General features: G+C 50.6%; 4 protein-coding genes and 4 non-coding genes across 10 annotated transcripts; 6 read left to right on the top strand and 2 right to left on the bottom strand.

The window, feature by feature from the left end:
• Positions 1-83: 83 nt before the first annotated feature.
• On the top strand, positions 84-2,575 carry Rpl7a (ribosomal protein L7a). Its single transcript, XM_085835089.1, has 8 exons — positions 84-168; positions 344-464; positions 756-905; positions 1,305-1,445; positions 1,640-1,719; positions 1,933-2,063; positions 2,251-2,320; positions 2,422-2,575. Exons 1-8 carry the CDS (start codon positions 166-168, stop codon positions 2,524-2,526), a joined length of 801 nt encoding a protein of 266 aa, XP_085691215.1. The 5' UTR covers positions 84-165; the 3' UTR covers positions 2,527-2,575.
• Positions 595-668, top strand: LOC147005959 (small nucleolar RNA SNORD24). Its single transcript, XR_015046583.1, has one exon. It is a non-coding gene; the product is annotated as a small nucleolar RNA SNORD24 (small nucleolar RNA).
• LOC115030441 (small nucleolar RNA SNORD36) lies at positions 1,494-1,564 on the top strand. The gene has a single exon (XR_003836039.1). It is a non-coding gene; the product is annotated as a small nucleolar RNA SNORD36 (small nucleolar RNA).
• LOC115030440 (small nucleolar RNA SNORD36) lies at positions 1,789-1,859 on the top strand. Its single transcript, XR_003836038.1, has one exon. It is a non-coding gene; the product is annotated as a small nucleolar RNA SNORD36 (small nucleolar RNA).
• Positions 2,110-2,177, top strand: LOC115030442 (small nucleolar RNA SNORD36). Its single transcript, XR_003836040.1, has one exon. It is a non-coding gene; the product is annotated as a small nucleolar RNA SNORD36 (small nucleolar RNA).
• An 84-nt stretch (positions 2,576-2,659) lies between the features above and the next one.
• Positions 2,660-5,745, bottom strand: Surf1 (SURF1 cytochrome c oxidase assembly factor). 3 transcript variants are annotated; one of them, XM_021155524.3, is made up of 9 exons: positions 5,476-5,745; positions 5,189-5,240; positions 4,830-4,963; positions 4,671-4,753; positions 3,930-4,118; positions 3,423-3,495; positions 3,169-3,331; positions 2,851-2,932; positions 2,660-2,777 (listed from the first exon to the last, which is right to left on the bottom strand). In XM_021155524.3, the coding sequence occupies exons 1-9, from the start codon at positions 5,539-5,541 to the stop codon at positions 2,708-2,710; spliced, it is 912 nt and encodes a 303-aa protein (XP_021011183.1). In that variant the 5' UTR covers positions 5,542-5,745; the 3' UTR covers positions 2,660-2,707. The 3 variants fall into 3 exon arrangements, with proteins under 3 accessions (XP_021011183.1, XP_021011185.1, XP_021011184.1); XM_021155526.3 differs by having other exon boundaries at positions 4,830-4,983; positions 5,476-5,688; XM_021155525.3 differs by having other exon boundaries at positions 4,830-5,003; positions 5,476-5,615.
• Surf2 (surfeit 2) lies at positions 5,591-11,406 on the top strand. The gene is made up of 6 exons (XM_021155529.2): positions 5,591-5,713; positions 5,916-6,070; positions 6,621-6,724; positions 8,122-8,304; positions 8,442-8,599; positions 8,967-11,406. The coding sequence occupies exons 1-6, from the start codon at positions 5,636-5,638 to the stop codon at positions 9,051-9,053; spliced, it is 765 nt and encodes a 254-aa protein (XP_021011188.1). The 5' UTR covers positions 5,591-5,635; the 3' UTR covers positions 9,054-11,406.
• On the bottom strand, positions 10,082-22,831 carry Surf4 (surfeit 4). Its single transcript, XM_021155528.3, has 6 exons — positions 22,627-22,831; positions 16,128-16,314; positions 14,818-14,894; positions 14,166-14,209; positions 13,591-13,777; positions 10,082-11,406 (listed from the first exon to the last, which is right to left on the bottom strand). Exons 1-6 carry the CDS (start codon positions 22,672-22,674, stop codon positions 11,140-11,142), a joined length of 810 nt encoding a protein of 269 aa, XP_021011187.1. The 5' UTR covers positions 22,675-22,831; the 3' UTR covers positions 10,082-11,139.
• Between the last annotated feature and the right edge of the window lie 168 nt (positions 22,832-22,999).

Here is a 22,999-nt window from a genome sequence, read left to right as displayed (position 1 = left end):
CCGACACGCCCCCGCTCAGGCTCCGCCCCCTCTGGCAGAGTCCGAAGTGGGTCCTTGTCGCTTTAAATCCGAAATCCCGCGCAGGCGCCTGCTCTCGCGATATCTGCGGCCGCTTACTTATCCCCCACAATTCTCTCTTCTTTCTCTCTCCAGCAGCCGAGCAAGATGGTGAGTGACTGTAGGCTCCCGTGCTATCCGCCTCCATCCGCCGCCCGCCGCCCGTCAGCGGCGTTCTCGGCCGTCCCTGTCTCCTCGGGGTCCCTCGCGGAAAGGGAACGGCAGCGACCGACGCACAGGCAATGACTTCGCTGCCCGATGGCACGGGTTTCTCTCTTCCGTACAGCCCAAAGGGAAGAAGGCCAAGGGGAAGAAGGTGGCCCCGGCCCCCGCCGTCGTCAAGAAGCAGGAGGCCAAGAAGGTGGTCAACCCTCTGTTCGAGAAGAGGCCCAAGAACTTCGGCATTGGTAAGGAGTGGCGACGGCGTGTCGCCGAGGGCAAGGCGCCTTGACGGGCGATGAACTGAGCCGGGCACCGTCCCGAGCAGCCCACACTGCGCATGCTCGGCTGGTGTGTGTTAGGGGAATGGTGGTCGTGTGCAGATGATGTGACCGAATATTTGCTATCAGATGAGTGGTGATGACACTAGAACCACCAAGATCGCTGATGCACCGACGCCCTCCTGCCCTGGGTGCTGCCTCGGCTGCAGGCCGGCCCGAGGAGAGGCCTCGGTCGCAGTGTCCCTCTTAACTTCCCAGGACAGGACATCCAGCCCAAACGAGATTTAACGCGCTTCGTCAAATGGCCCCGCTACATCAGGCTGCAACGGCAAAGAGCCATCCTCTACAAGCGGCTCAAAGTCCCTCCTGCCATTAACCAGTTCACCCAGGCGCTGGACAGGCAGACAGGTGAGGTTCGGGGCCCCAGAGCCAGAAACTGGCCCCGAGTTTGCCCTTACTGCAGTGCTGGCCACACTAATAACAGCTATGAAGAGATAGAGGTGGAAGGGGGTCCCCAGTCCCTCCATTTGGAACGGGCGGAGTTCAGTGAGGAAGCAGTTGAGGAAGGTTCCCCGTGTTGACCTTCTCAACTGTGTACCACAGTAGGGTGGTTTTGTTGGGGGATTAGGGTCTCTACTTGTGGAGCTCAGCATTGCTGCCTGTTCCCTGGGTGCTGGGATTAATGGCTAGGAAGTCAGACATAACTTTTTAGTGACAGGTTAGGACTGGGTGTGAGATTGCTTGCCAAGTAGCTCCAGCGCCTTTAAAGGGATTCAGGCTTAGAGTCCAATTGAATGTTTTTTCCAGCTACTCAGCTGCTTAAGCTTGCCCACAAGTACAGGCCAGAGACAAAGCAAGAGAAGAAGCAAAGGCTACTGGCCCGTGCCGAGAAGAAAGCTGCTGGCAAAGGCGACGTCCCAACTAAGAGACCACCTGTCCTCCGAGCAGGTCAGTGCTTCCCCGTCCCCCGGGAAAGGGAGGATGGTAAGGCAGGCTGTGCAGTGATGTGTGAATTTCTTCACCTGAAAACACTGAAGAGTAAACCGAGCTTTTTAACCCTGAGTAGCAGCTTAGTGAAGCTGCTTTTTTGTGACTGCAGCAGCCGGAGCACTCTGGCAAAGTGGTTGTGTTGTATGTTCCAGGAGTCAATACAGTCACCACCTTGGTGGAGAACAAGAAGGCTCAGCTGGTGGTGATTGCCCATGACGTAGACCCCATTGAGGTAGGTGTGGGAGGTTTTGTGTGGCTTCTGGCTGGGTGTGAAGAGCTGGGGAAAAGATTGCTGTGGCTCTTGCAATGATGTCAACCTTTGACTGAAGTGACCTTGAAGTGCAATTACTGAGCTTTTTAACCCTGAGCAATTGCCACAAAGTATCTGTGCAGCTAGCTATTGCTTCTGCCAAAACAACCTACAGCTCATGTTTGCTTCCTCTAGCTGGTGGTTTTCCTACCTGCCCTGTGTCGAAAGATGGGGGTGCCCTACTGCATCATCAAGGGAAAGGCCAGGCTGGGGCACCTGGTCCACAGGAAGACCTGCACCACTGTTGCCTTCACACAGGTTAACTCGTGAGTATTTATGCACCCACACCTTACCCTCACAGCTTTGGACCATTTGCCAGTGATGGTTAAGAATTTCTTCACCTGAATCAACTATGTGGTCACACTGTTGTCTGAGGCAAAAAGGCAGGGAGGGAAGGGTTTATTACTCCTGCTTCTTAAAACAGTAACAAGACCTTCCTCATTGCCTTTCCAGGGAAGACAAGGGTGCTCTGGCTAAGCTGGTGGAAGCTATTAGGACCAATTATAATGACAGATATGATGAGGTGAGTATACAGGCCACAGGCTTGATTTTGATTGATATATATTGATCTATACCTTAAAGGGTAAGAGGGCAGGCTAATGACTACTGCTTCTGTCATTTCAGATCCGTCGCCACTGGGGAGGCAATGTCCTGGGTCCTAAGTCTGTGGCTCGCATTGCCAAGCTGGAAAAAGCAAAGGCTAAAGAACTCGCCACTAAATTGGGTTAAATGTACACTAAATTTTCTGTACCTAAATATAATTACAAAACTATCTTGACTGCCCTTGGTTATTTGGGTTGGTGCGAGTGTGTGCTCTAATTGGTGCTGTCCCCTGTAAAATGGTTTCAGACTGAGCCATGGCTTTTACATAGCAAGATCTTTATTTTATGGTTGTTGGGAACAGGCTCCTTCACACAATGGGTGTCCGACGTACAAATTTTTGGAACCACAAATATGATGTGGCCACACACAGTCCATACCTGTGGTTGAAAGAGATGATTAGCCTGTGCAGTCAGTGGGGGGGTGGAGGGGGTAGCAGGCAGCAAGACTGACCAGGTAAGGATGTACTGCATGTGCTCATTGCGCAGAGTCACTCTCGTCTGTCCTCCGATGGGCCCACCGGGGGCTGTGCTGTCTGTAGAGACAGGAGTCAACTCTGTCAGACCCCTAAGTGCAACCAGAGAAAGTCTCTGCTGGGCTGTTTTGAGACTTTGTCAATGCAATTAATGTTTCTTTGCCTTAGCCTCAGGAAGAATTCAGACAAAAGCAAAAGGTAGCCACATTCTTCACCAAAAACAGTCTCCACACCACATACTAAGATTCTCCTCTAAATAGTGCATGCTCTCCCGAAGCAGGCTGAGCATAACATACGGAAGTCTGCATCAATGAAAATGGGGTCCGCTCCTGTTATCTTGGCCATAGCTTCCAGGTCTCGATAATACCAGTGGTTCCTTTCTGGGCTGTTCTCTGGAACAAAGGGCTTCCTGTTCTCTGTGAGCCTCACTATGCCAACTAGATCTACTTCTCCCAGAACCTACAAGAGAAGGCAGGGTTGCTTTTTACTTACCTGTACGGAGGCAAGGTGACTATCTACATTTCTCGGGCTGAAGAGCCATATGCCTTACCTGGCCTTTCTGCCTGGTCTCAGGATTCACTTTCTTCCTGGGAACAAACCCTCTGTTAACCAGGATGGTGACTCTGGAGCAATAATAAAAGAGGAAGAGTTCCAATACAGATGTCACTAATGGTTACTTCAGCATTTATCTACTGGGCATATAAGTGGTTTATTCTGTGGATTCAGCCTTCACTGCTAAGCCTTAGTGATTCAAACTGGCTAAGAAAATCGCTTAATGGGATCAGCAGTTAAGAGCACTGACTGCTCTTCCAGAGGTCCTGAGTTCAATTCCCAGCAACCACATGGTGGCTCACAACCATCTGTAATGGGATCCGATGCCCTCTTCTGGTGTGTCTGATGACAGCTACTGTGTACTCAAAATCTTAAAAAAAAAGGGCTGCTTAATGTTGGAGCCATTGGAAATTACCAGGCAGTGTTGGCTCTCGGATTCCCTAGGGTCTTAAGGTTGACTGAGCACAATGAGGGAAGCTGACAGGCTCAGCCATGCACTACTCACCCCAAGTCAGAGCAATGGAAAGGAGTAACGACATGGGCCCCACTTTCAGTTGAGGATAGTCTGCCAGCATCTCGGGCCTCTCGGACAGGATCCACCATGGTCCGAGGCATTATGTACAACTCTTTGGAGTGGTCAAAGTGGCCCCTGACCTTCACTGGCCTGTACTCCAAATTTTTCAGTTCCATTGGGCTATAAGGAGAAAAGGAAGGGCTGTGGGTAAGCCAGGCTTGTCAGAATCAATCCTTTAAGCAGAAAGGCTCAGTGAGGATCATCAGACAGGTTACGTCTTCCATAGGGGTGATCAGCAACCTTTGATGCCAAATGGTAATAGAAGATAACCAGTAATAACCAGAGCCAGGTTTTCAAGGAAAGTGTGGGTTTCTGTATGGCTACTGTATATATACATTAACAAAATGTGAGTCCAAACTCCACTTGTTCCCAACCCTGAAGGACAAAACTTTAAAATTCAAGAGGGCAATACAATAAACTTTAAAGACCATCACCCACCAGGGCCACAATGAACTGTCACCGCTTTGGAGGATCCACTGAGACCTGAAAAGGGAAATCTGACACCGAAGATAAATCTTTTCTATTTATGTTCTGTGTCCAATTTCATAAAGGCAGTCAGCAGGCAGTTTAGCGGGAAACAGGGTTCTCGCCAAAGGACAGCAAATTACACCAAACAGAAGCAAGGGCCTCACCGCCGCCCTGTAAGTGGAATGGATCTTTATCCACACTCACTCTGCTGGTAGAGGGATGGGCTCAGCCATGACTCGAGACTCCAATTCTGCAATAAGTTTCAGCTTCCATTTCCGACGTTGGACCTATAGAAACAGCATGAGCTAAGCTATCAGTGGAGTCCAAGCCTCGGAGCAACCCAAATTCGACCCCCATCTTCACCTGCCAAGTCCCCAGGCCAAAAGCAGTAGCAGGGATTAAAAGCAGGAGCCACTGGAGAAAAGAGTCGTCCTCTGCTTTAGCGGCGGCTGTTTCAGCAGTAGAACTGCAACACCTACGTGGCCTACAGACCATCCCTGGAGGAAGTTTTACAACACTGGCATGGGGTCAGAAGCCCTAAAACAAACAGAACTGGGTGGCCAATTCCTCGAGAGGACCGGTTATACCCCAGAGAATGTATGGCAAAGGTGGCAATTAACAGCACATGTGCCCAACCCTCTCCCAGTACAATGCACGCAGTAAACCACTGTGGGCTGAAAAGAAAGGTGCATCAACCGCACCCAGGTCTGAGCCCTTCTCACCTGAGCGGACAGAAAACCCAAAGACGCTCCTCCTGACAGCGCAGAACGGGGCCTGCGGGGACCAGACAGGCCGAGGGGCTAAATCCAGAGAACTGCAAGCACCTGACACGGTCCAACCCAGCCCCACTCAACTTCGAGCTATGTCTTCCTGGGCAGGGTCCTCCCTGGCACCGCTCCACCCAGGGCTAAGTCCTCTTGGGCTGGGTCCTCCTCAGCCCCACTCCACTCCGGGCCCCGCCCTCCAGATCCCTCTTCTTGAGCAGGATCCTCTCTGAACTCCCGCTTACCGGTCCCGCGTAGGCCCACCGCGTCATCCGTCGCGGCAGCACAGCCAAAGCCATCACAGCAGCCATCTTTGATCACTTCCGGGACCAAGAAATCTGCTTCCTTCCGGGACGGCGCTCTGCCTCACGTGGTGGCTACGGCGTCAGATGGGCATCTCCGATCATGGACGAACTACCCTCTGATGTGCTTGCATTCTTGCGCCAGCACCCCAGCTTGAGACTACTGCCCAACACCCACAAGGTCAGAAGAGAACCGTGACCGGAAGAGTAGGGCCAGGAAGGAACGGGATCTGGGAGGAGCGGAACCTCGGAGGACCGACAGTGACCAGAAAGGAGGGGGGACCCGGGAGTTTTGTGCCTGGAAAGCGTGGGACCTGGGAGGACAGTGCAGGGAAGGGGCGGAGCTGGCAAGAACCACCTTCTGACCAGAGGCTCATCCGCAGGTTCGCTGCTCCCTAACTGGCCATGAGCTGCCCTGCCGTCTGCCGGAGCTCCAGGTCTACACCCGCGGCAAGAAGTACCAGCGGCTGTCAAGTGCCTTCTCTAACTTCGATTACGCAGCTTTCGAGCCACACATTGTGCCCAGCACAAAGAATCGGTACGTAGTTTGGCCGGCCAGCGCCTAGGAGCAGAGCCTGTGCCCCCTGTTCTGAGCATGTAGGAGCCTCCCACTGTGACACTTTTATCAGGACAGAGCTTGTGGCCCTTGCATGTAGTTCCCTGAAGCCAGGCTGGGCAGTGCCAGTTTCACTGTTTGGGGATCCTGTCTTGGTTGTGTGGTTGATATATCCTCATATACCACTCCTTGAGCTGTCTGACCGCCAAGCATGCAGTGTGAAACTGCAATTTCTTGGATAACAATCTGGGTCCTTGATCCCAGATACTGAGTGGAATTGTTTGTAAGCCTGTGTAGCTGGGTTGGCCTGGAACTCACTATGTAGACCAGGCTGACCTTAAAGCCTGCCTCTGCCTCCTGAATGCTGGAATTAAAGGCCACCATGCCTTTTTCAAAAATCCAGACACTGAGACTAAATGCAGAGCATCCCAGCCGATGGATCATTTGTTTGCAGCATGCAGCCATGGTGGAACCCACAAGTCTGGGCCCTTGGTGTGCACTGCCCCTCCATACCCAACTGTTTGCCTTTTAGGCACCAACTGTTCTGCAAACTCACCCTGAGGCACATCAATAAGTCCCCAGAACATGTGCTGAGGCACACCCAGGGCCGGAGGTATCAGAGAGCACTTCATCAATGTAAGTCAACACCCCCAGAAGCTCAGGCCTTTGGATGCATGTGCCCTGCCCCCAAAAAGCCAGAAAGGTGCCTTGGCCATCACTGATCCTTTATTGATGGATGCACTTGCCTGATCTTGCACAGTGAGAAGGCAGTGGCTGCTGACCTCCCCACTGCAAAGCCAGAAAGTAGTAGGTGGGAAGGAGTGCGGTGGAGGTCTGATATTCCATAGTAGGGACAATCCTAGGGTAGCTCCCAGGCGGAGGCTGCAGTACTCTAGTTATAGGACAGGTCCATAGTCATCTGATACTGCAAGAGAGCCTTGAAGACTGTTCTCAGGAGCAGGATTGGTGCACCTGTAGGCTCCAGAGCATGAGGGGTACAGCTAAAGGGTTGGTGGCTTGAGCAGGAAAGGGGATTTGCGGACAGCCCCCAGTATTGTTGGGTATAGCCAGGGGTGGTAAGGCATCCCAAGTGATTGAGAGTAGAGATTCCTGGGGTTAGGGAGGGAGGATGGGGCCAGCTTGAGCATGAGGGAGGTGAAAACCTCCCATCCATGCTACCACAGGAAGATGAGGGTAAGAAAGGGACTGAGACTAGGTAACTTGGATGGAGGAATGAAGCAGGAGAATGGAGGGTTGGGGTTTGCAGAGGCTGGGGATGAGTGGGAGGCTTCAGGGACTGCATTGCCTGTCCTGCCCTAACAGGCAGACTTCAGTCAGAGGGTGGGAAGGTAAAGAATCTGTCTGTTGTCTGCTGGTGCAGCACAGCCAGATCCCCCCACACATGCAGGAGCTTCCAGAGTTGGCACCTGGGCTGCACTGACCAGTGGCAAGCTAAGGTTTGGATGTGCCTTTGTTAGTTTTGTCATCTGCTACATTTTGACAGGGAGGGCTGTACAGGAATTCTCATGAGAGAATTATAAAGACGTATCAAAGAGCTGAGACAGAGCCAAAATGCAGTTTAGGGTGGCAGGCTGGTTCCTGTAGCTAACTGGCCTGCTGAGAGCACCAGGAGGAGACCACAGGTGGTCCTAGAAATAGATGTCAAAGATGAAGTAGGGAAGATTGGAGATAGCAGAGCAGTTAGTTCTATCAGATGCCCAGTCCCAATTAGACTGTCACTCATGAGCAATGATGGTTAGAGCTGGTATCCCTCACCTGTGGAGATGGTGCTGACCCAAGTAGTTCAGACTCCTCAGTACCTGAGGACAGCAGTGGTGACCCTAGTAAGTGCTTCCCTGAAGCCTCATTCCCGAACCAAGTTGAAGTGAAGCCAGGCAGTTTCCCCTGAGGTCCACAGCCTTTGGCTGCCCACCCTTATCTGGTAGGATAAAGGAACAGAACCGTGTGGCACAACCCATAGCTTAGCTGTGCACCAAGAGGGTACCAGTGTAATGAGCTTGCTAGTCTCCTAGATGAAGAGTGTCAGAAACAAGGTGTGGAGTACGTCCCTGCCTGCCTTCTACACAAGAGGAAGAAGAGGGAGGACCAGACGAACAGTGATGAACTCCCAGGCCAGAGAACAGGTTTCTGGGAGCCAGCTTCCAGTGACGAGGAAGGCGCCTTGAGTGACGACAGCATGACAGACCTATACCCACGTAAGCAGGCCCAGTCCAATCCCTGCCCCTGTCTCCTGCTAGGTACCTTGTGATCCTGCTGTGAACCACTTTTCCTAAGAAAGGGAGGGAAGCTTTTACCTGTGACTGCAGCTCAGCCAAGTGTTTGTTCCTTCCAGCTGAGCTGTTCACAAAGAGAGAACTAGGCAAGCCTGAGAACGGTGACACTCCTGAAGACTTTCTGACAGACCAACAGGATGAGAAGCCGGAGCATTCAGAAGAGAAGAGCTTTAGAGAGAGGGGAGAGGCCGGAGTGGGCCACAAGAGGGGGAGGAAGGTGAGTGGGGGCTGCAGAGTGCTGAGGGTAGGGCTACTCAGCAAATTCTGCAAGTGCACTTGTCGGGTAGCAGCCTAAAATATGGAAGCCAAGGCCACTTTAGAAGGTCTGCAGGAGTAAGTCCTGACTGCTCAGGAACTTCGCTGCTGGGCACCACTCCCTCTCTATGGGGCAGGACTGAGTATTCTGTCAGAGAGGAGCAAGGTAGACAAAGTCTCTAGTCACCTGTGCTGCCCTCTCCCAGGCCCCACACTGACCCAGCAATAGAAGTGTTGAGAAAGCAGACTTAAGGCTCTTCCGCCTTAGACACACAGTGTCTTCCCTGTGAACCTGCAGTGGCCCTGGTCAGCATTTTCTGCTTTCACAGAAGCAGCTCACCTCCTTGACCAAGAAGTTCAAGAGCCATCATCACAAGCCCAAGAATTTCAGTTCCTTTAAGCAGCTGGGGAGATGAAGCCTGCAAGAAAAGCCTTTGGATGTCCTTGGAACTGGCCACTGATGTCCTGACATTGGCTGTTGTCCAGAGTGGGCCTAGAGGTTCTGTTCAGAAGATGGCAGTGGCGGGGACTTGAAGATTCCTCTCCATGCATGGCTTTCTCTGCAGTGTTGAGTGACTCTTGCTGTTAGCTCACTGTAGCATCCCGAAGCCTAGCCAGGCTCCCGGCTCTGGCTGCTCACCATATAGGACCACACTATATACCACAAATGCCATTATTTATTTTGATGTTTCCAAAGATCAAAACATTTTCAAACACAACTAAGATATAAAATACAGCATAAAAATGAGGTTTATACCTATTCCCACATAAAGCTAAAGCATCTTCAGAAAACTTTTGCCAAACCAATATGTATACCATTGTTTTCTCCCGTCCCAGGCACACCCCACAGGAGGCTGGTCAATGGGCCAAGTACCCTTGGGATGAGGGTTCCCATCCCAGGCAGAACCCACAGGAGGCTGGTCAAAGGGCTAAGTACCCCTGGGACGAGGGCTTCTGCTGCACGGCATGCACTTGCCTCCCAGGGTCTGCCCCACTCCACAGACTGGAATGTCATGGGGCTGCCACTGCAAGTGGCTGTGCACTGAGGCAGCTCTGTGGTAAAGAACCAGCATGGCCTGAGCCAGTGCTGGAACTCACTTGGGAGGAATAGGCAGGCCTAAGGCTGCAGGAAAACATGGGCTAGGTGTTGAGAAGGTGAATTCAGCCTGCAGAGCCAGCGAGGCAAGGGACTGACCCAAGGTGACTCAGAGAACAAAGTCCTGCCTACCCAGCTGATGCCAGAAAGGAGGACCTCCAAGACTCTGTACCCAAGGGTGAGGTAAGCTGCCAGCTTCCCTCCAGGGGTTCGAAGTCTGTCTGATCTCTCCAACAGACCTGGGAGAGATCCAGGAGGAACCCAACTACCCTCATGGCACTACCATGCAGATGAGCAAGACCACAGCATTAGACACCCCACCCCTCCCCCAAAAAGAGAAACACGGTGTAAGGCAATGTTAGAAAACTTTAAATACAGGACTGAGATCAAATTGGTAAGGCATCACAAATTGTAAAAAGTATCTTGGCTGCATACAGCAGAGCAAGTTGACAAAAATCTGAGCAAGCAACAGCCTCAGGGGAATGGTGGTATCAGGGCTGTTGATGGGGTTGGCTCAGCCTGGAACAGGGAGTTAAGCTGGGGGTTGGGGGACCACAACCTGTGAAGTTCAGGCCTTGCTCTGAGAAGGTCAAGTGTGAGGTAACTGGGTTGAGCCTGGGTGTCTTGAGTACTGGGACTCCTCACTTCTGGGCCCCATGGCATCGCTGTTCCCCAGGCTGGTTCCATGGTGGTTGTGTGGACCATCCTGTGAGCAGCCTGCTCTCCTGCCCTTTCCACCACCAAGCTTGAGGGGTAGCAGCTTTCTAAGAACTTCCTGCTGCTTACCCCATCCCATCCCTGCTTGGAGCCAGGAAAACTCCCAAGGTACCTTTCACCCAGTAAACAGCATCCAGCTAGCTAACATCAAGGACTTGGGCCAGCAGTAACACCCACCTTTCCAATACTGTACTGTTCTCTTGACTTGGTTTCTCTAACATCTTCAATGATCCTATAAAATACAGGGGCAGAAGCAATGCTGGGGCCACTGGTAGAATTCTGAACTGGAGGTTTAACCGTTTGGTGTTTGGCTGGACTATCCTAAGTCATTTAGTAGTTTGAGCTAAGGATGTAAACTCAAAACTAAGAAGGGAAACTGCTTTGAACGACTTCCCCAAAAGGAACTCAGAGACAGGAGGAATGAGGCCACAGCCCAGCACGCTGTCTCCTCCAAGCCTTGGCTAAGGAGTGACCATCCAGCTCGCCAGCCCTGGACAGTCAGACTCCAGACTATTTCCAAAGATTTTATCTCCAATTTTCAGGTGTCTGCAAATAAAGTTCTCAAAACATCTGTGCCTTTACCAAGGGAGGGGAAGGGGAAAGGACACATAAACGCTGGCAGCTTGTTGACTCTGCCCTGAACCAGTCCAGGGCCTTGTGCCTCAGCCGGGAGGGGAGGGATCTGTATGTTACCACTCTTTCTTCTTCTCATCCATGGAGACACCCCCTGGGCCAAGAGCCACCACAAGGAGCAGGCCTCCAATCACTGACATGGTCTGGAAGAAGTCGTATTTCAGGAAGTCATGCATGGGTTTATATACCGGGATTGTCCAGAAGGCGTTGAAATACACGTTGATGGCAAACAGCCAGACGACGAGAGTCAAAGCTGCTAGCTTGGTTTTAAAACCAATGGCTACTAAGATCATCAGAGCTGTGCCCACAATGTTCTGGATGATCTGCACAGATTCAAAAAGAAATGACATTCAGACTAAAGGTCAAACACTGGGCACACTTGTATCTGAGCCAGGCTCACATAACCAGGACTTAGTGAGAGCTGGAACACACAAACCCTAAAACAATACAGAATATTGGACTTACAAAGAGTTCTGTATTAAAAGTGCTATGGCCTTACATGCACTCTCCCGAATGCCATATGTTGGAAAAATCCCCTAAATCCTATCAGTGGTGTTTGCCAGGTAAAACTTTGATGAGTGACTAGCCCATAAAAGGAAGCTTGCTTCCCAGACTCACCATGGGATACCGAGTGTTCTCTTGGTAATCTACAGAGTCCTTACCACAAGACCCACCAGATGTGACCTCTTGACCTTGGGATTCCCTGCCTCCGGAAGCATCAGCTGAGTAAAGTATCATTCTATGTATTTACCCTTCTGGGGTGTTCAGTTACAGCAACAGAACATGAGCTAAGAAAACTGATGTCAAGAATCAAGAAGTATGACTGCATTGGAGAGATGGCTTGGTAGTTAAGAGCACTGACTGTTCTTTCTAGAGGACCCAGGTTCGAATCTGAGCACCCATATGGCAGCTCACAACTGTAACTCCAAGATCTGATTGACACCCTCACATATACATACAGGCAAAACAACAATGCACATAAAAATAATTTTTAAAATTGTGTCTATTGCTAAAGAAGCACCTGACTAGAATGGAATAATTGTCAGACTCTGAGGCATCTAGAGAAGCATTGTCAGGAGTGGAGCAGTGAAGGCCACTCTGGGAAGAGCTGAGAAGGAAAGACAGGGACTTCACTAGTGGTGTTTAGTGGTCCTGGCCACCATCCTGTTACAGTATAAACAGTAAACATGAGTTAGGGATTTATAAAGCAGAACAAAGGCCATTCTTGTTAGAAAACTGCAATGAAGGCCAGCCTAGCACATGCTTTTAATCTCAAACTCTGAGTTCAAGACCAGCCTGGTCTATAGACTGAGTTCCAGTACAGCCAAGGTCTTGAAAAAGAAAGAAAAAAGAAAAAAAGGAAGAAAGCTGCAGTGGCCTCGTCTTCACTGAGTCCATACCCTGGGACCTTGCAGAATACAGAACATCTATCTGGCAGAAGAAACTTATCAGCAGCAAAGCATTCAGGTTGACATGTAGCTACTTTGGATTCTGACTGCTAATAGTGAAACAAGGGTGCAAAGACTGAATTCATAACAAGGGAAAATGTGAAAACAGGTAAAAAGTTCTCTGGCCAGAAAATCAAAGATGGCTTCTCAGGGTCTATGTAACTCAGACTGACCTTGAATTTAAAATCTTATCATGCCTCCTGGGCACAGGTCTTTGCCACATCTGGCCAACCCACAATAAAAAAATAAAAATGAGTAAATAAGTTTGTGTTTGTGTGGGAGGGCGGAGGCCAGAACAGAGTACTGGATAGCCTCTTATCACTCTCCAGATAGTCCTTTTTGAAGTAGGATCTCTTCTGAAACTAGAGCTCATCTCAGGTAGGATGGAAGCAGCAATCCAAATAATCCTCCTGCCTCTGCTCCTCTCAAAGGCCATTTTACAGGCATTTACTGGATGGCTGACAAGTTACTCTCATGCTTAAGTTTGATGTATGGTCCCTCCCCATGACTGCAGAGAAATCACTCTTCGCCAGTGAGCCACCTCTCAGCCTCCCAACACTGTATTTCAGTGTAAAAGATCTGTGGGAGATTAGTAACAGCTGCGGTGCTATCCTGGTAGGTCTCTATCCCATAATGAGCTCAGTTCATCTGCACCCACCTACCTACTCATGCTGGGTATGCTTCCCAACAATGCCTGTTTGCCAGCTCTGCTTCTCCATGTGATATATAAAAATCAGAATGTACCGGGCGGTGGTGGCGCACGCCTTTAATCCCAGCACTTGGGAGGCAGAGGCAGGTGGATTTCTGACTGAGTTCGAGGCCAGCCTGGTCTACAAAATGAGTGCCAGGACAGCCAGGGCTATACAGAGAAACCCTGTCTCGAAAAAACAAACAAACACCAGAATGTACTGGCCCACAGTGTGAATTGAACTCTGAAGAAGAAAAGTGAGAAGTCTGCAGAGAGGGCACTGGCCTCTCATTTATAAGCATGAGCTTGTCTCCTCAGGCTGTGCTGAGCCACAGCTATGCCAACAGGTAGCACATGGTTTGGGTACTCACAGAAAAGAAGCTGGTATCTAAGTGAAGGAGGGTCATGAACATCAGGACCAGCAGGACCCTTCCTCCAAGCTGCATGTACTGCTTGGGGGAGCTCTCACGCATGGTTGGGACACCAGCAAACATGCTCTTCCCTTCTGAGCGGGATTCTGCCAAGAGCAGCAGCAAACCTCCTCCTAAAGCCAGGTTCCTGAGGAACAGAAACGTCAGCTACAATCACCAGGTGTCCGTCCTCAACTGAGGCCCACCCTTGCCTTTCTCCAAAACAAACCACCATTCAATGGGACCAGACCAAGCTGAGTACAAAGGACCAACCTCAAATTGAACCAACAGGAGGCTCCTTGGATGTACACGGAACCAAGCCCTGGTCTCTGCCCACTTCCACTCAGACCCTCAGTCCACACACCCATGTAATACAGGGCCAGAAGACAGGACCCCTCGCTATTAAGCCAAGATTCCAGCTGAGGGGGAATACTCTGCTGTGCCCTCAGAACCCTGCTTCTCAGAGGGTAGCACTCGCCAACAGGTGCACAGGAGAGGGCCAAGGACTTTATTGTTACCACCCAAAATGCACCTACCTCATGAGAAACTTCAAGTCCCACAAAATGCTATAGGCAATTGTCTAAAGGAACAGAGAAAAAAATGAATCAGCATTTCACATCAATATCTATGGATATCACAACAGCATGAGACAGACTGTTCAAACAGGTAAGAACATAAGATACACAAAACTATTTGAGACACAGAGGCCAGATCAGTAGGACCACTTGGCTCAGTATGCCGAACAGAGCAGTGTGCCCACTAGGCCTGTCTGACTATCAGAGTTGTGCTGTGATGTCCTGGAGCACAAAGCAAGGGCAAGGCCACCAGTGCAGATCACTCTCCTTAACTCTGCCATGCTGAGGAAGTAGACATTCTTATTTGTCAAATGCCAGGACTCCCGGCTCACACACAGCCATGGCCTACACCTCTGCCTAGGAAGTTCAGGGAAAAGGGACTGACGGCTCAGTACCCATGGCTCCTGCTTGGGGCCATCTGCTCCTAAACCCTACGTAGGAAAGAAGAGTGGCCACTTCTCCAAAAAGAGAAATAGCTCTAGACAGCCAGATACACAGGAGGCTGAAGGGGTAAGATGCTGGACCCAATACATAGCTCCACCAAAGCAAAGCAAAGTGAGACCTACCCCATACCCCTTGTACCCAAAGTGAGAACCACTAAGTGACTGTATACCTGCAGTGCGATGATTCCAAACAGCCCAAAGCAGGCATACTGCACGAAGTTCCTGCTCAGCACCAAAACACAGCCAGCTAGAAAGAGGACAGAATTAGGGGCTACTATGTGTCCAAGACAACAAAACACCTTTATTCCAATGCTGCTGAGCTCTGCACCCCAAGCAAAGCACCTTCCCAGAGCTTTAACGGCAGGGGGCCCTGTGCCCTGAAGCCTGCCCAGCTTCTGAAGAACACTAGTCCAGACCATACTCTGCTGTGGAGAGCTACAGCTCCTTGTGCCAGTGACTACAAGTGTGGGGCTGACTGCTCCACTACGGAGCACACCCAACAATGCTTGAAAGTACAAGTCCTTTCTCACCTCCTAACATGCAAGGGCAAGAAAACTGTCACCAGGTTGGGTGGTGGTGGCACACACCTTTAATCTCAGCACTTGGGAGGCAGAGGCAAGTGGATTTCTGAGTTTGAGGCTAGCCTGGTCTACAGAATGAGTTCCAGGACAGCCAGGACTACACAGAGAAACCCTGTCTCCAAAAAGAGAGAGAGAGAGAGAGAGAGAGAGAAAGAAAGAAAGAAAGAAAGAAAGAAAGAAAGAAAGAAAGAAAGAAAGAAAAGGAAAGAAAGGAAAGAAAGAGAGAAAGAGAGAAAGAGAGAAAGAGAGAAAGAGAGAGAGAGAGAGAGAGAGCAAGTAAGCTGTCACCAGATGATATGTTGTCAGAAAACCAATGTGAGCCCAAATGTGAGCCCTGGTTCTGTGCTGACTGAAACTTTTGTCCTTTCCAGATACCATCTGACTGACTTAACTGCCCAGGCTCTAGCATCTCCTCTTGCATTTAGAAGCAAAGACTGTGTCCAACTTCTTTTTTGTTCGTTTATAGACAGTCTCACTATATAGACCCAGCTGCCCTGGAACTTCTTTTATTATATAGGCCAAGTTGGTCTTGAACTCAAAAAGAAAACCTCTACCTGCCTCTACCTCCCAAATGCTGTCGTTAAAGGTGTGAGTCACCACAGCAGCCTTCTGTCCAATCTCTAGAGCAAGTTTAAAGAAATGCGTGCAAGGGAGCTGAGTATGGACCATCCACCCAAAAGCTCAGAACCAAACCATGGCTGGCATATTTCAACGCCCAGAGCTGTAATCTCAGCTGAGAAGCTCTTAAGTTTGTCACATCAGCCTTCAGCCCAGGAAGGGGTACCCAGACCTCAAGTTTACACATAGCTTCTCAATGGCCAACAACAATGAATGGGGAGTATCATTCAAGGGAACAGGATGCTCCAGAAGTATACTAGAGAGGCTAGAGAGCCACTTACTCAACTGTCCCAGCAGGTTGAGGAACACAAAGGATGAGGCCAACAGGTAGCCACAGCTCCAGGTGGTGTCGATATAGTCACGCTGCTCACTCCACTGGAACCACATGCGGATGCCATCCTCCAGGAAGGTGCTGATCAGGCAGAGGCGCGCCACATGAGGCAGGTACTGCTTGGTGACTCGAAGGAACTGTAGGACCACAGAACACACTGGTGAGGTGGCTTCAACCTCATCATGACAACAGGTCAGAGGAGACAAGCCAGCTCTCTGGAAGACAGAGAGGCCCTCAGCAGGTCCAGTGCCTTGCCAGGGCAGACTGCAGGCAGGAATCAACACCTGCTTTAGATGCTCCCATCGTAAGTCTAGACACATAATGATCAACACTTAGTCCCAGAGACAAAGACAGCGTCACACACATCTGGCACAGGACCATAAGGCACTGTCTAATACTATCTACCAGCTTTGCTCCACCCTCCAAAGCTATCAAAGGAGAAATACCGCAAGACACACAGTTCCTATGACAAATGTGAGGCACACTAACAAGTGGGAGACACAGAAACCATCTGATGGGCTCTCAGGATATCTCCAGTCTAGGGATTCTCACACCTCAGCCCCCTCCCATCCAGAACCATCCTCAGCACTGGTGGAGAGCATCAGCAGAACACCCCGAACCCCTACCTTTGAGATGCCACAGCAGCATTTCCAACTGTGGCAGCAAAATAAATCCCTCTATTTTTCTACCCTTTCCCACCCCATCAAAATCTTTCTGGAAAGTTTAATGTCCTATGGGATAACTGTGGTACAGACAAACAGCTGTGCTATGGGCTGGAAAGAAAGCACTGAGATGTTCTCACAGTCTGTATGATCTAAAGCAAGGTAAAAACTGCCAAATATGAGAGACCAACAATGACTGCAGTGAAACTCAAGTGTGCCAATCGCCAGCAAAGGACAGTTCTGTACATCCACGGCTCCCTTCTGTCCCTGTGCAGATGGCAGTTGATGGGCTCATTAGACCAGCACACCCTACTGAAGCTAGGTGCAAATGCCATGCAGGTGGACTCCATACTTTTCTCATACCACCCTTAAGAGCTGAGCGGCAAGGTGAAAGATATCATGGAGGCCTAGAAGAAAGAACAAAGAGCTGCCCATGGACTGACGTGTCAAGAAGAGTCTAAAGTGCAGAGTCTGACCCCACCAGGGCAGCGGGGAGAACATGAGCTGTGCAGGCCTTCCCAAGGCTGACTAAACCTCCTGTTGGACTAGGTGAGGATGTACATAAGGGGTATGCCCAAACTCTCAGCACGTTACAGAGCTACTTCAAAGCCCAAGACACTGCTAAAGCTACCATCTCAGCTGCAGAGCACTGGGCATCCCACGGAGGGTGTCCAGGCTTGGCTTGGTCGGCACTGCAGAAAGGCTCAATCTGGGGCAGGGAACAGAAAGTCATAACGCTGAAGCCCAAATCCTTCAGACACACAGCCTGTGGCCCTGGTGTGTATCTGCATGTGCTTACTCAGCCCTACTGGAGAGATGGCAGAAGCCACACTGACATCATCACAGAGACTAGCCAGCAGCTCTGAAGTCAGAGCACAGGCACTCAGGCCACATGTCTTCATCCTGTCCGTCCTTGTCTAACCCCAGCCAGCAATGGGCTCAAGGCATGGTGATCCAGTTACTTTTAGGGGTGGGAGAGGTTGCTACCCTCCAACAAGTAAAGACCATGCAATTACTGGCTGCTAAGAGTCCTTCCTAACTTGCAGAGTCAAAAGAAATCTGTAATATAAAAAGAAAACAAGAAAAATAGGCATGATGACACAATGCTTGTGATGTCAGCTTCTTGGGAGGCTGAGGCAGGAAGTTCACTTGAACCTAATATTTCAAGACCATGTTTAGCAGCACAATAAACACAAAAGGAAAGGAGGTCCAAATATGCTTAAGTTTTAGGGCCCTGGTAGAGAATACACATACTAAAACATTCTGTTAGCTGGGGGAACAAGTGACACCACTCACCATCCCCGTTTCTACTTCATGGTCCTAATGTCCTAGAAATAGCCAGCAGTGATGTAATCACCAATAATCTATGAGAGTAAAGAACACCACCATGGATCTCAGAGCACTCCCAAGAAATGGCCCTCATATTGTCAAGTACCCAAACTAAGTAGTGTAGACCACAGGAGGGTGTGGACTGTCAGGCAGCCACAGACGCTGGAGATGTTCTGACTTGCTTCCAAATGAGAACTGTTCCCCAACACAATTACACTGAGGCTTCACCCACTGGATGAACAAACCTGCCCAGCCTTGCTGCAGTCTGCTCCTCCTTCAAAGAACCTTACCACAGATGCTCAATTGCTACCAACACAACCTAGCACAATCCACTAGATGTAGTTAAAACATCCCGACAAGTCTGCTACTCTTAATTGGAGTGTCTGGGTCAAGAGGATTAAAGAGTAGAAAACAGTAATGGAGGGAGAGACAAGTCACACCTCCCTCCCTTCCACACCAGCAAGGCTGCAAGACTGATGCAGTACAGTATATACTGCACTAAGCACATCTGCTGGGCTCTGTCTTCCAAAGACAAGTATCTATCAAGTGGGCACAGGGCACCAGTCAACAGCCTTTGATGGGCATCTCAACACAGGAAAAAAGCCAAGTTTAACAACAACGACAAATCCTTCACAAGCATCTTGGTCACAGCTCCTGGCTCACATCACGCCACTGAAAAGGGTTCCTACAGCCACATCCCCTCTGTGCTTGCAGGCCACTGCCCATAACCTGGCTCATGCTGGCCGTGAATACCAAGAAATTCCATAACCATGGTTCTCATTGCAGAGCCTGGAAAAACCAGTGGTGGATGCTACTGAGGAAAGCTTGTGGAAAAGTCAGTCAAGTCAAGCCATTGAAAAACAGGCTTCTCAGCCGGGCGGAAGGCAGAGGCAGGTGGATTTCTGAGTTCGAAGCTAGCCTGGTCTACAGAGTGAGTTCCAGGACAGCCAGGGCTATACAGAGAAACCCTGTCTCAAAAAAACAAAACAAAACAAAAAAAAAACCAAAACCACGCTTCTCATGATAGGCAGTGAAGCATCCCAGTAGTGTAAGAAATGAGAAGAGGGGCTAAAGAAATGGCTCAGCAGTGAAGAGCTCAGAGGACCCAAGTTTGGTTCCCAGGACCCATATGTTAGCTCACAATCATCTGGAACTCCAATTCCTGGGATCTGATGCCCTCTTCTGGCATCTCTGGGCATCAGGTATGCAAGAGGTACACAGACATACATGTGGGCAGAATGAGGAAGGCTCAAGTCTATCTCAAAGGGTTATCATCTGCAAGGACTGAGGGGATTTAGGATATAATCCTATCTGTCCTTAGATAGCACCCATGAAACAAGTAAGGATCACACAAGGAATGCTACTGCCAACATGCAGAGCAGAAATACCAACCACCTCTTTGTGTTCAGGACAAAAATGGATCCATGGTAGCTTAGTCTAAGAAAATGGCAGGTTAGATTTCCTGACTGGTGGACCCTGTTCAAAGACCCACAGCTCAGGAATTGAGAGCAGCAACAGGCAGGCAGGGTCTGCTCAACAGTGTGGTGGCTAATCTGACTCTAGAACCCTCAGTAAGTATATATCAAACACCTTGGATACATCTCCAATGCATCATGGGTGTAAGACCTGCAAGACTACCCTTCCTTTTCTAAAACTCAAGTACTGAATAGAAGCCACAGTCTGTGAGGACTAGCCCTCATCGTACAGATACTAACCAATCTCCAGTGTCTCTACCTCACTTTTCCAGAAGGGGGCACTGTCCAACCTCCAGTCAAGACTAGCAAGCAGAGAAGTGAGTCAGCTTCCCAATCCTTAAGGTAGAGGTACAAGATGACAAAGCACTGAAGAGGGGAAGGCTCAGGGCCCCAGGACAACAGGCCCTACCCAGGCCACATCAAGCCCACTCTGGCACTACTTCCACAAAGGCCTCAACACTCCTGGGTCTACTTCTGCCACTCTTCTTTTCTCTTGGTTTTTCCAAACAATATTGTTCTGTGTGGCCTGGCTGTCCTGGAACTTACTCTAGACCAGGCTGGCCTCGAACTCAGAAATACACCTGCCTCGCAAGTGCTAAAAGTCTTGCACCACCACTGCCTGTAGTTCTGCCAGGACATCACACCAAAGTAAGGCCCCCTGCAGCCTTCCTGTCACCCTGGTAACAGCCATCAGGCAGAATCCATTAAGCCCTAATGTTCCTGGTTCCTGATGTGAATTCACTTGGAAGCTACTCTGCAATCTGTTTAGCTTGAATTAAGTAGCAGCCACAGGACATAGGCATGACTTTGAGTTCCTGGCTCTTTCCCACTTGGTTTCTGATGGCTTCTGAAGGTCTACTTCCTGTATATCAGCACTTTCTTCAGAGCCTGGGTTCCTGGGAGCAAAAGGACCTCATCCTTGACTGCCCAAGGGCATGAAGCTTGATGCCAGGTCAGAGATGTAGCTCACTGGAACCTGCCAGCAGGATCCCAGCAGGATCTATCCAACAGCACCAACATGGGGGGAATGCTGGATCTGGGTAACAAGCCCAGGACTGTGCAGATCATGACAAACTTCTCTGTAGCCCTGGGAAGATGGAGCCTTGATGGTCAGCCTCACAGGAAGGTAGGTGTCCAGTTAACAGCTCAGTGTTCTCATCACCATCAAAAACACTTTTCCAGGTCTCATATGAGAAGCCCAACTTTCCAGGCAAATCTGATTTGCAAACTCAGTTCTACTTTTGTTTTCTAAAGACATGGATCTGTGACACTATCTGACAACACCTTAGAGTAACACTCCACTTTCTAACACTTTGATCCTTTCACTTAGAAAGTTGGACTGTCAGCACCTTCCTCATTGACAAATTTGTTTTCAAGGGTGCAGCTGAACATCCAACACAAAAGCTCCCAGGACTGGCCACACTGAGGCCACTGGAAGGCTCCCTGATGCCTAGCACTGGATCAGAAGAGCAGGAGTCACATCTCAGAAGCTCCTGTGGTATCCTCTGCTAACTTCCAGGTGGACTCTGAGGCTAATCCCTTAAGAAGGAACCTTCATTGGGAATTTTGGTTTTAAGCAGCAGGCCGTCTACAGTAAGGGCATCTTTCCACTGATGTGTAGCTGAAATCTGACTCCAGACCTGAGATGCCCTGGACACCAAGCAGTAGGAGACCCAGGGTTTCCTCCTGGGTGGTGGACACTGGCAAGTCCAGGAGCCCAAACCAGTTACTTAGTGGGAGTGGATACTGTATTCCCCACAAAAGCCTGTCCAGTCCCAAGATTTGGCTTCTTTCATTTAAATCAAAACAAAGTACACGGAGGACTTCATAAAAGATGAACTCTTCCTCCAGTTGAAATCTATCATTAGATAGTTGGCAGCTTCTTGGAGATATTTCATCTGATCTGGGTTGTGAAATCCACTTGCAAAATGGTGGGTTTTCCAGCTGAAGATCCTGAGGTGAGCGGCTCACAAACTTGTCTTGGCTATGAAGCCATCTTCTTAGAGAGCTGCTACTCAGGAAGATAAAACTGGGTCACTGAGAATTATGTCAACGAAACCCATCTCAAGAGGAAGACCTTGGTCCTTGAGAACGTTTATGTCTTTGTGACAGATACAATTTTAAAATTATGTATTTAATGCAAAATCGTGACATTAGAAACTTTTCCAAAAGGGGTAGAAATGCCTTTAAGATCAGCTCACAGGAAAATGGTTCAACAGAACTGAAGGAGAACATGGGGAGGTGACACCCCTCAAAAGGAGGGGTAGAGAAGCTCATCTGAAGATGCTCACACACACCCAACCTTCGAGTACTCTAGGCCACAAAATGCCTCCTCGCATCACCGACAGCCACGAACACACTAAGTGAACCAAAACTGGCTGGCGGGTGGGCCCCGGCACCATTCAGCCTACAGGGCTAGTTCAGGTTATATTAATACTTCGCAGATCTAACGGGACAATTTCAGAAGTCAAAGCGTCACACTCACACAACTCCCACCCCATCCGTGTCGAACTTAATTGTAAAAAGTGGTGCTACCTGCGCCTCTCTCCGGCTCTAACCCTGCCCAGCTAGTAGCTCGGGCCCAGACTCATCCCAGGCCTTCCCTGCGGTTCACAAGCCACCTGTACACTAGGGAAGGCGAGCCAAGGGGCAGGCTCCTCTCCTTCGGCAGCGTGGACCCAGATCGGGCAACCGGAGCAGAGTCCACGCAAAGGAGGGAGGGCCAGGACGGTCCTGGACAAGGGCGGAGGGGCCACGCAACGGGGCGCACAGAGTACCCCCTTCCCCGGAGGTCCCCAAGGAGCCGCCGCGGTTCAGAGGGCAGAGGGCACAGAGCAGCACCGCGGGCCCCGGGAGCCTCCCTGACCGCCACCCCCCACCCCCGCCCAGCCTCCCCTCGGATTTCTCCGTAGAGCTAGGCAGGACGGCGAGGACGGACGTCCGTGGGGCCGTGACGGCCAGCGGGCTGTGGGGCAGGCCGCACCTGGTCGGCGAAGTCCTCGGCCGTGCCCATCAGGTCGTTCTGTCCCATGGCGGCGGCGGAAGGCTCAGCTGGCAGGTCCTGGGCGCTCGCGCCTACTGCGGCCTCCACAGGAAGTACCGGGCGGCCGGCCTCGCTGAGCCGCGGCTGCTCTAGCGGCTGCCACGTAGGCCAAGCCTTAAAGGGACCGCGCCTCCCGCCGCGCCCCGCCCCGCCTGCCGCGCGCCCTCACGCTCCAGGCCCCGCCCGCCACGCTCGAGGAGCCTGGCGCCGGCGCACCGCCCTTCACGAACAGGCCCCGCCTCCGCCGCGCGCCCTTCACAGGTAGACCCCGCCCCCACGCCCCAGGCTCCGCCCCTCCAGCCCCTACGGACCA

This window comes from Mus caroli, unplaced genomic scaffold, assembly GCF_978045245.1.
Source record: "Mus caroli unplaced genomic scaffold, Mus_caroli_1 scaffold_2, whole genome shotgun sequence".
Lineage (NCBI taxonomy): Eukaryota > Metazoa > Chordata > Mammalia > Rodentia > Muridae > Mus > Mus caroli.
Note: the sequence above shows the minus strand (reverse complement) of the source record. Positions and strands in the feature narration are given on the sequence as shown.

Coding starts and splice junctions, on each gene's coding strand:
- Rpl7a (XM_085835089.1), top strand. Junction 1,446..1,639: donor ACCACCTGTCCTCCGAGCAG/GTCAGTGCTTCC, acceptor TGTATGTTCCAG/GAGTCAATACAGTCACCACC. Junction 2,064..2,250: donor GCCTTCACACAGGTTAACTC/GTGAGTATTTAT, acceptor TTGCCTTTCCAG/GGAAGACAAGGGTGCTCTGG.
- Surf1 (XM_021155524.3), bottom strand. CDS start 5,541: ATGGCTGCTGTGATGGCTTTGGCTGTGCTGCCGCGACGGATGACGCGG. Junction 4,119..4,670: donor CCCATCCCTCTACCAGCAGA/GTGAGTGTGGAT, acceptor TTCTCCTTATAG/CCCAATGGAACTGAAAAATT. Junction 3,496..3,929: donor TTCCATTGCTCTGACTTGGG/GTGAGTAGTGCA, acceptor TTATTGCTCCAG/AGTCACCATCCTGGTTAACA.
- Surf2 (XM_021155529.2), top strand. CDS start 5,636: ATGGACGAACTACCCTCTGATGTGCTTGCATTCTTGCGCCAGCACCCC. Junction 8,305..8,441: donor CATGACAGACCTATACCCAC/GTAAGCAGGCCC, acceptor TGTTCCTTCCAG/CTGAGCTGTTCACAAAGAGA. Junction 8,600..8,966: donor GCCACAAGAGGGGGAGGAAG/GTGAGTGGGGGC, acceptor CTGCTTTCACAG/AAGCAGCTCACCTCCTTGAC.
- Surf4 (XM_021155528.3), bottom strand. CDS start 22,674: ATGGGACAGAACGACCTGATGGGCACGGCCGAGGACTTCGCCGACCAG. Junction 14,895..16,127: donor CAACCTGCTGGGACAGTTGA/GTAAGTGGCTCT, acceptor TCCTCTTTCTAG/CTGGCTGTGTTTTGGTGCTG. Junction 11,407..13,590: donor TAGATACCAGCTTCTTTTCT/GTGAGTACCCAA, acceptor GAATCTGTGCAG/ATCATCCAGAACATTGTGGG.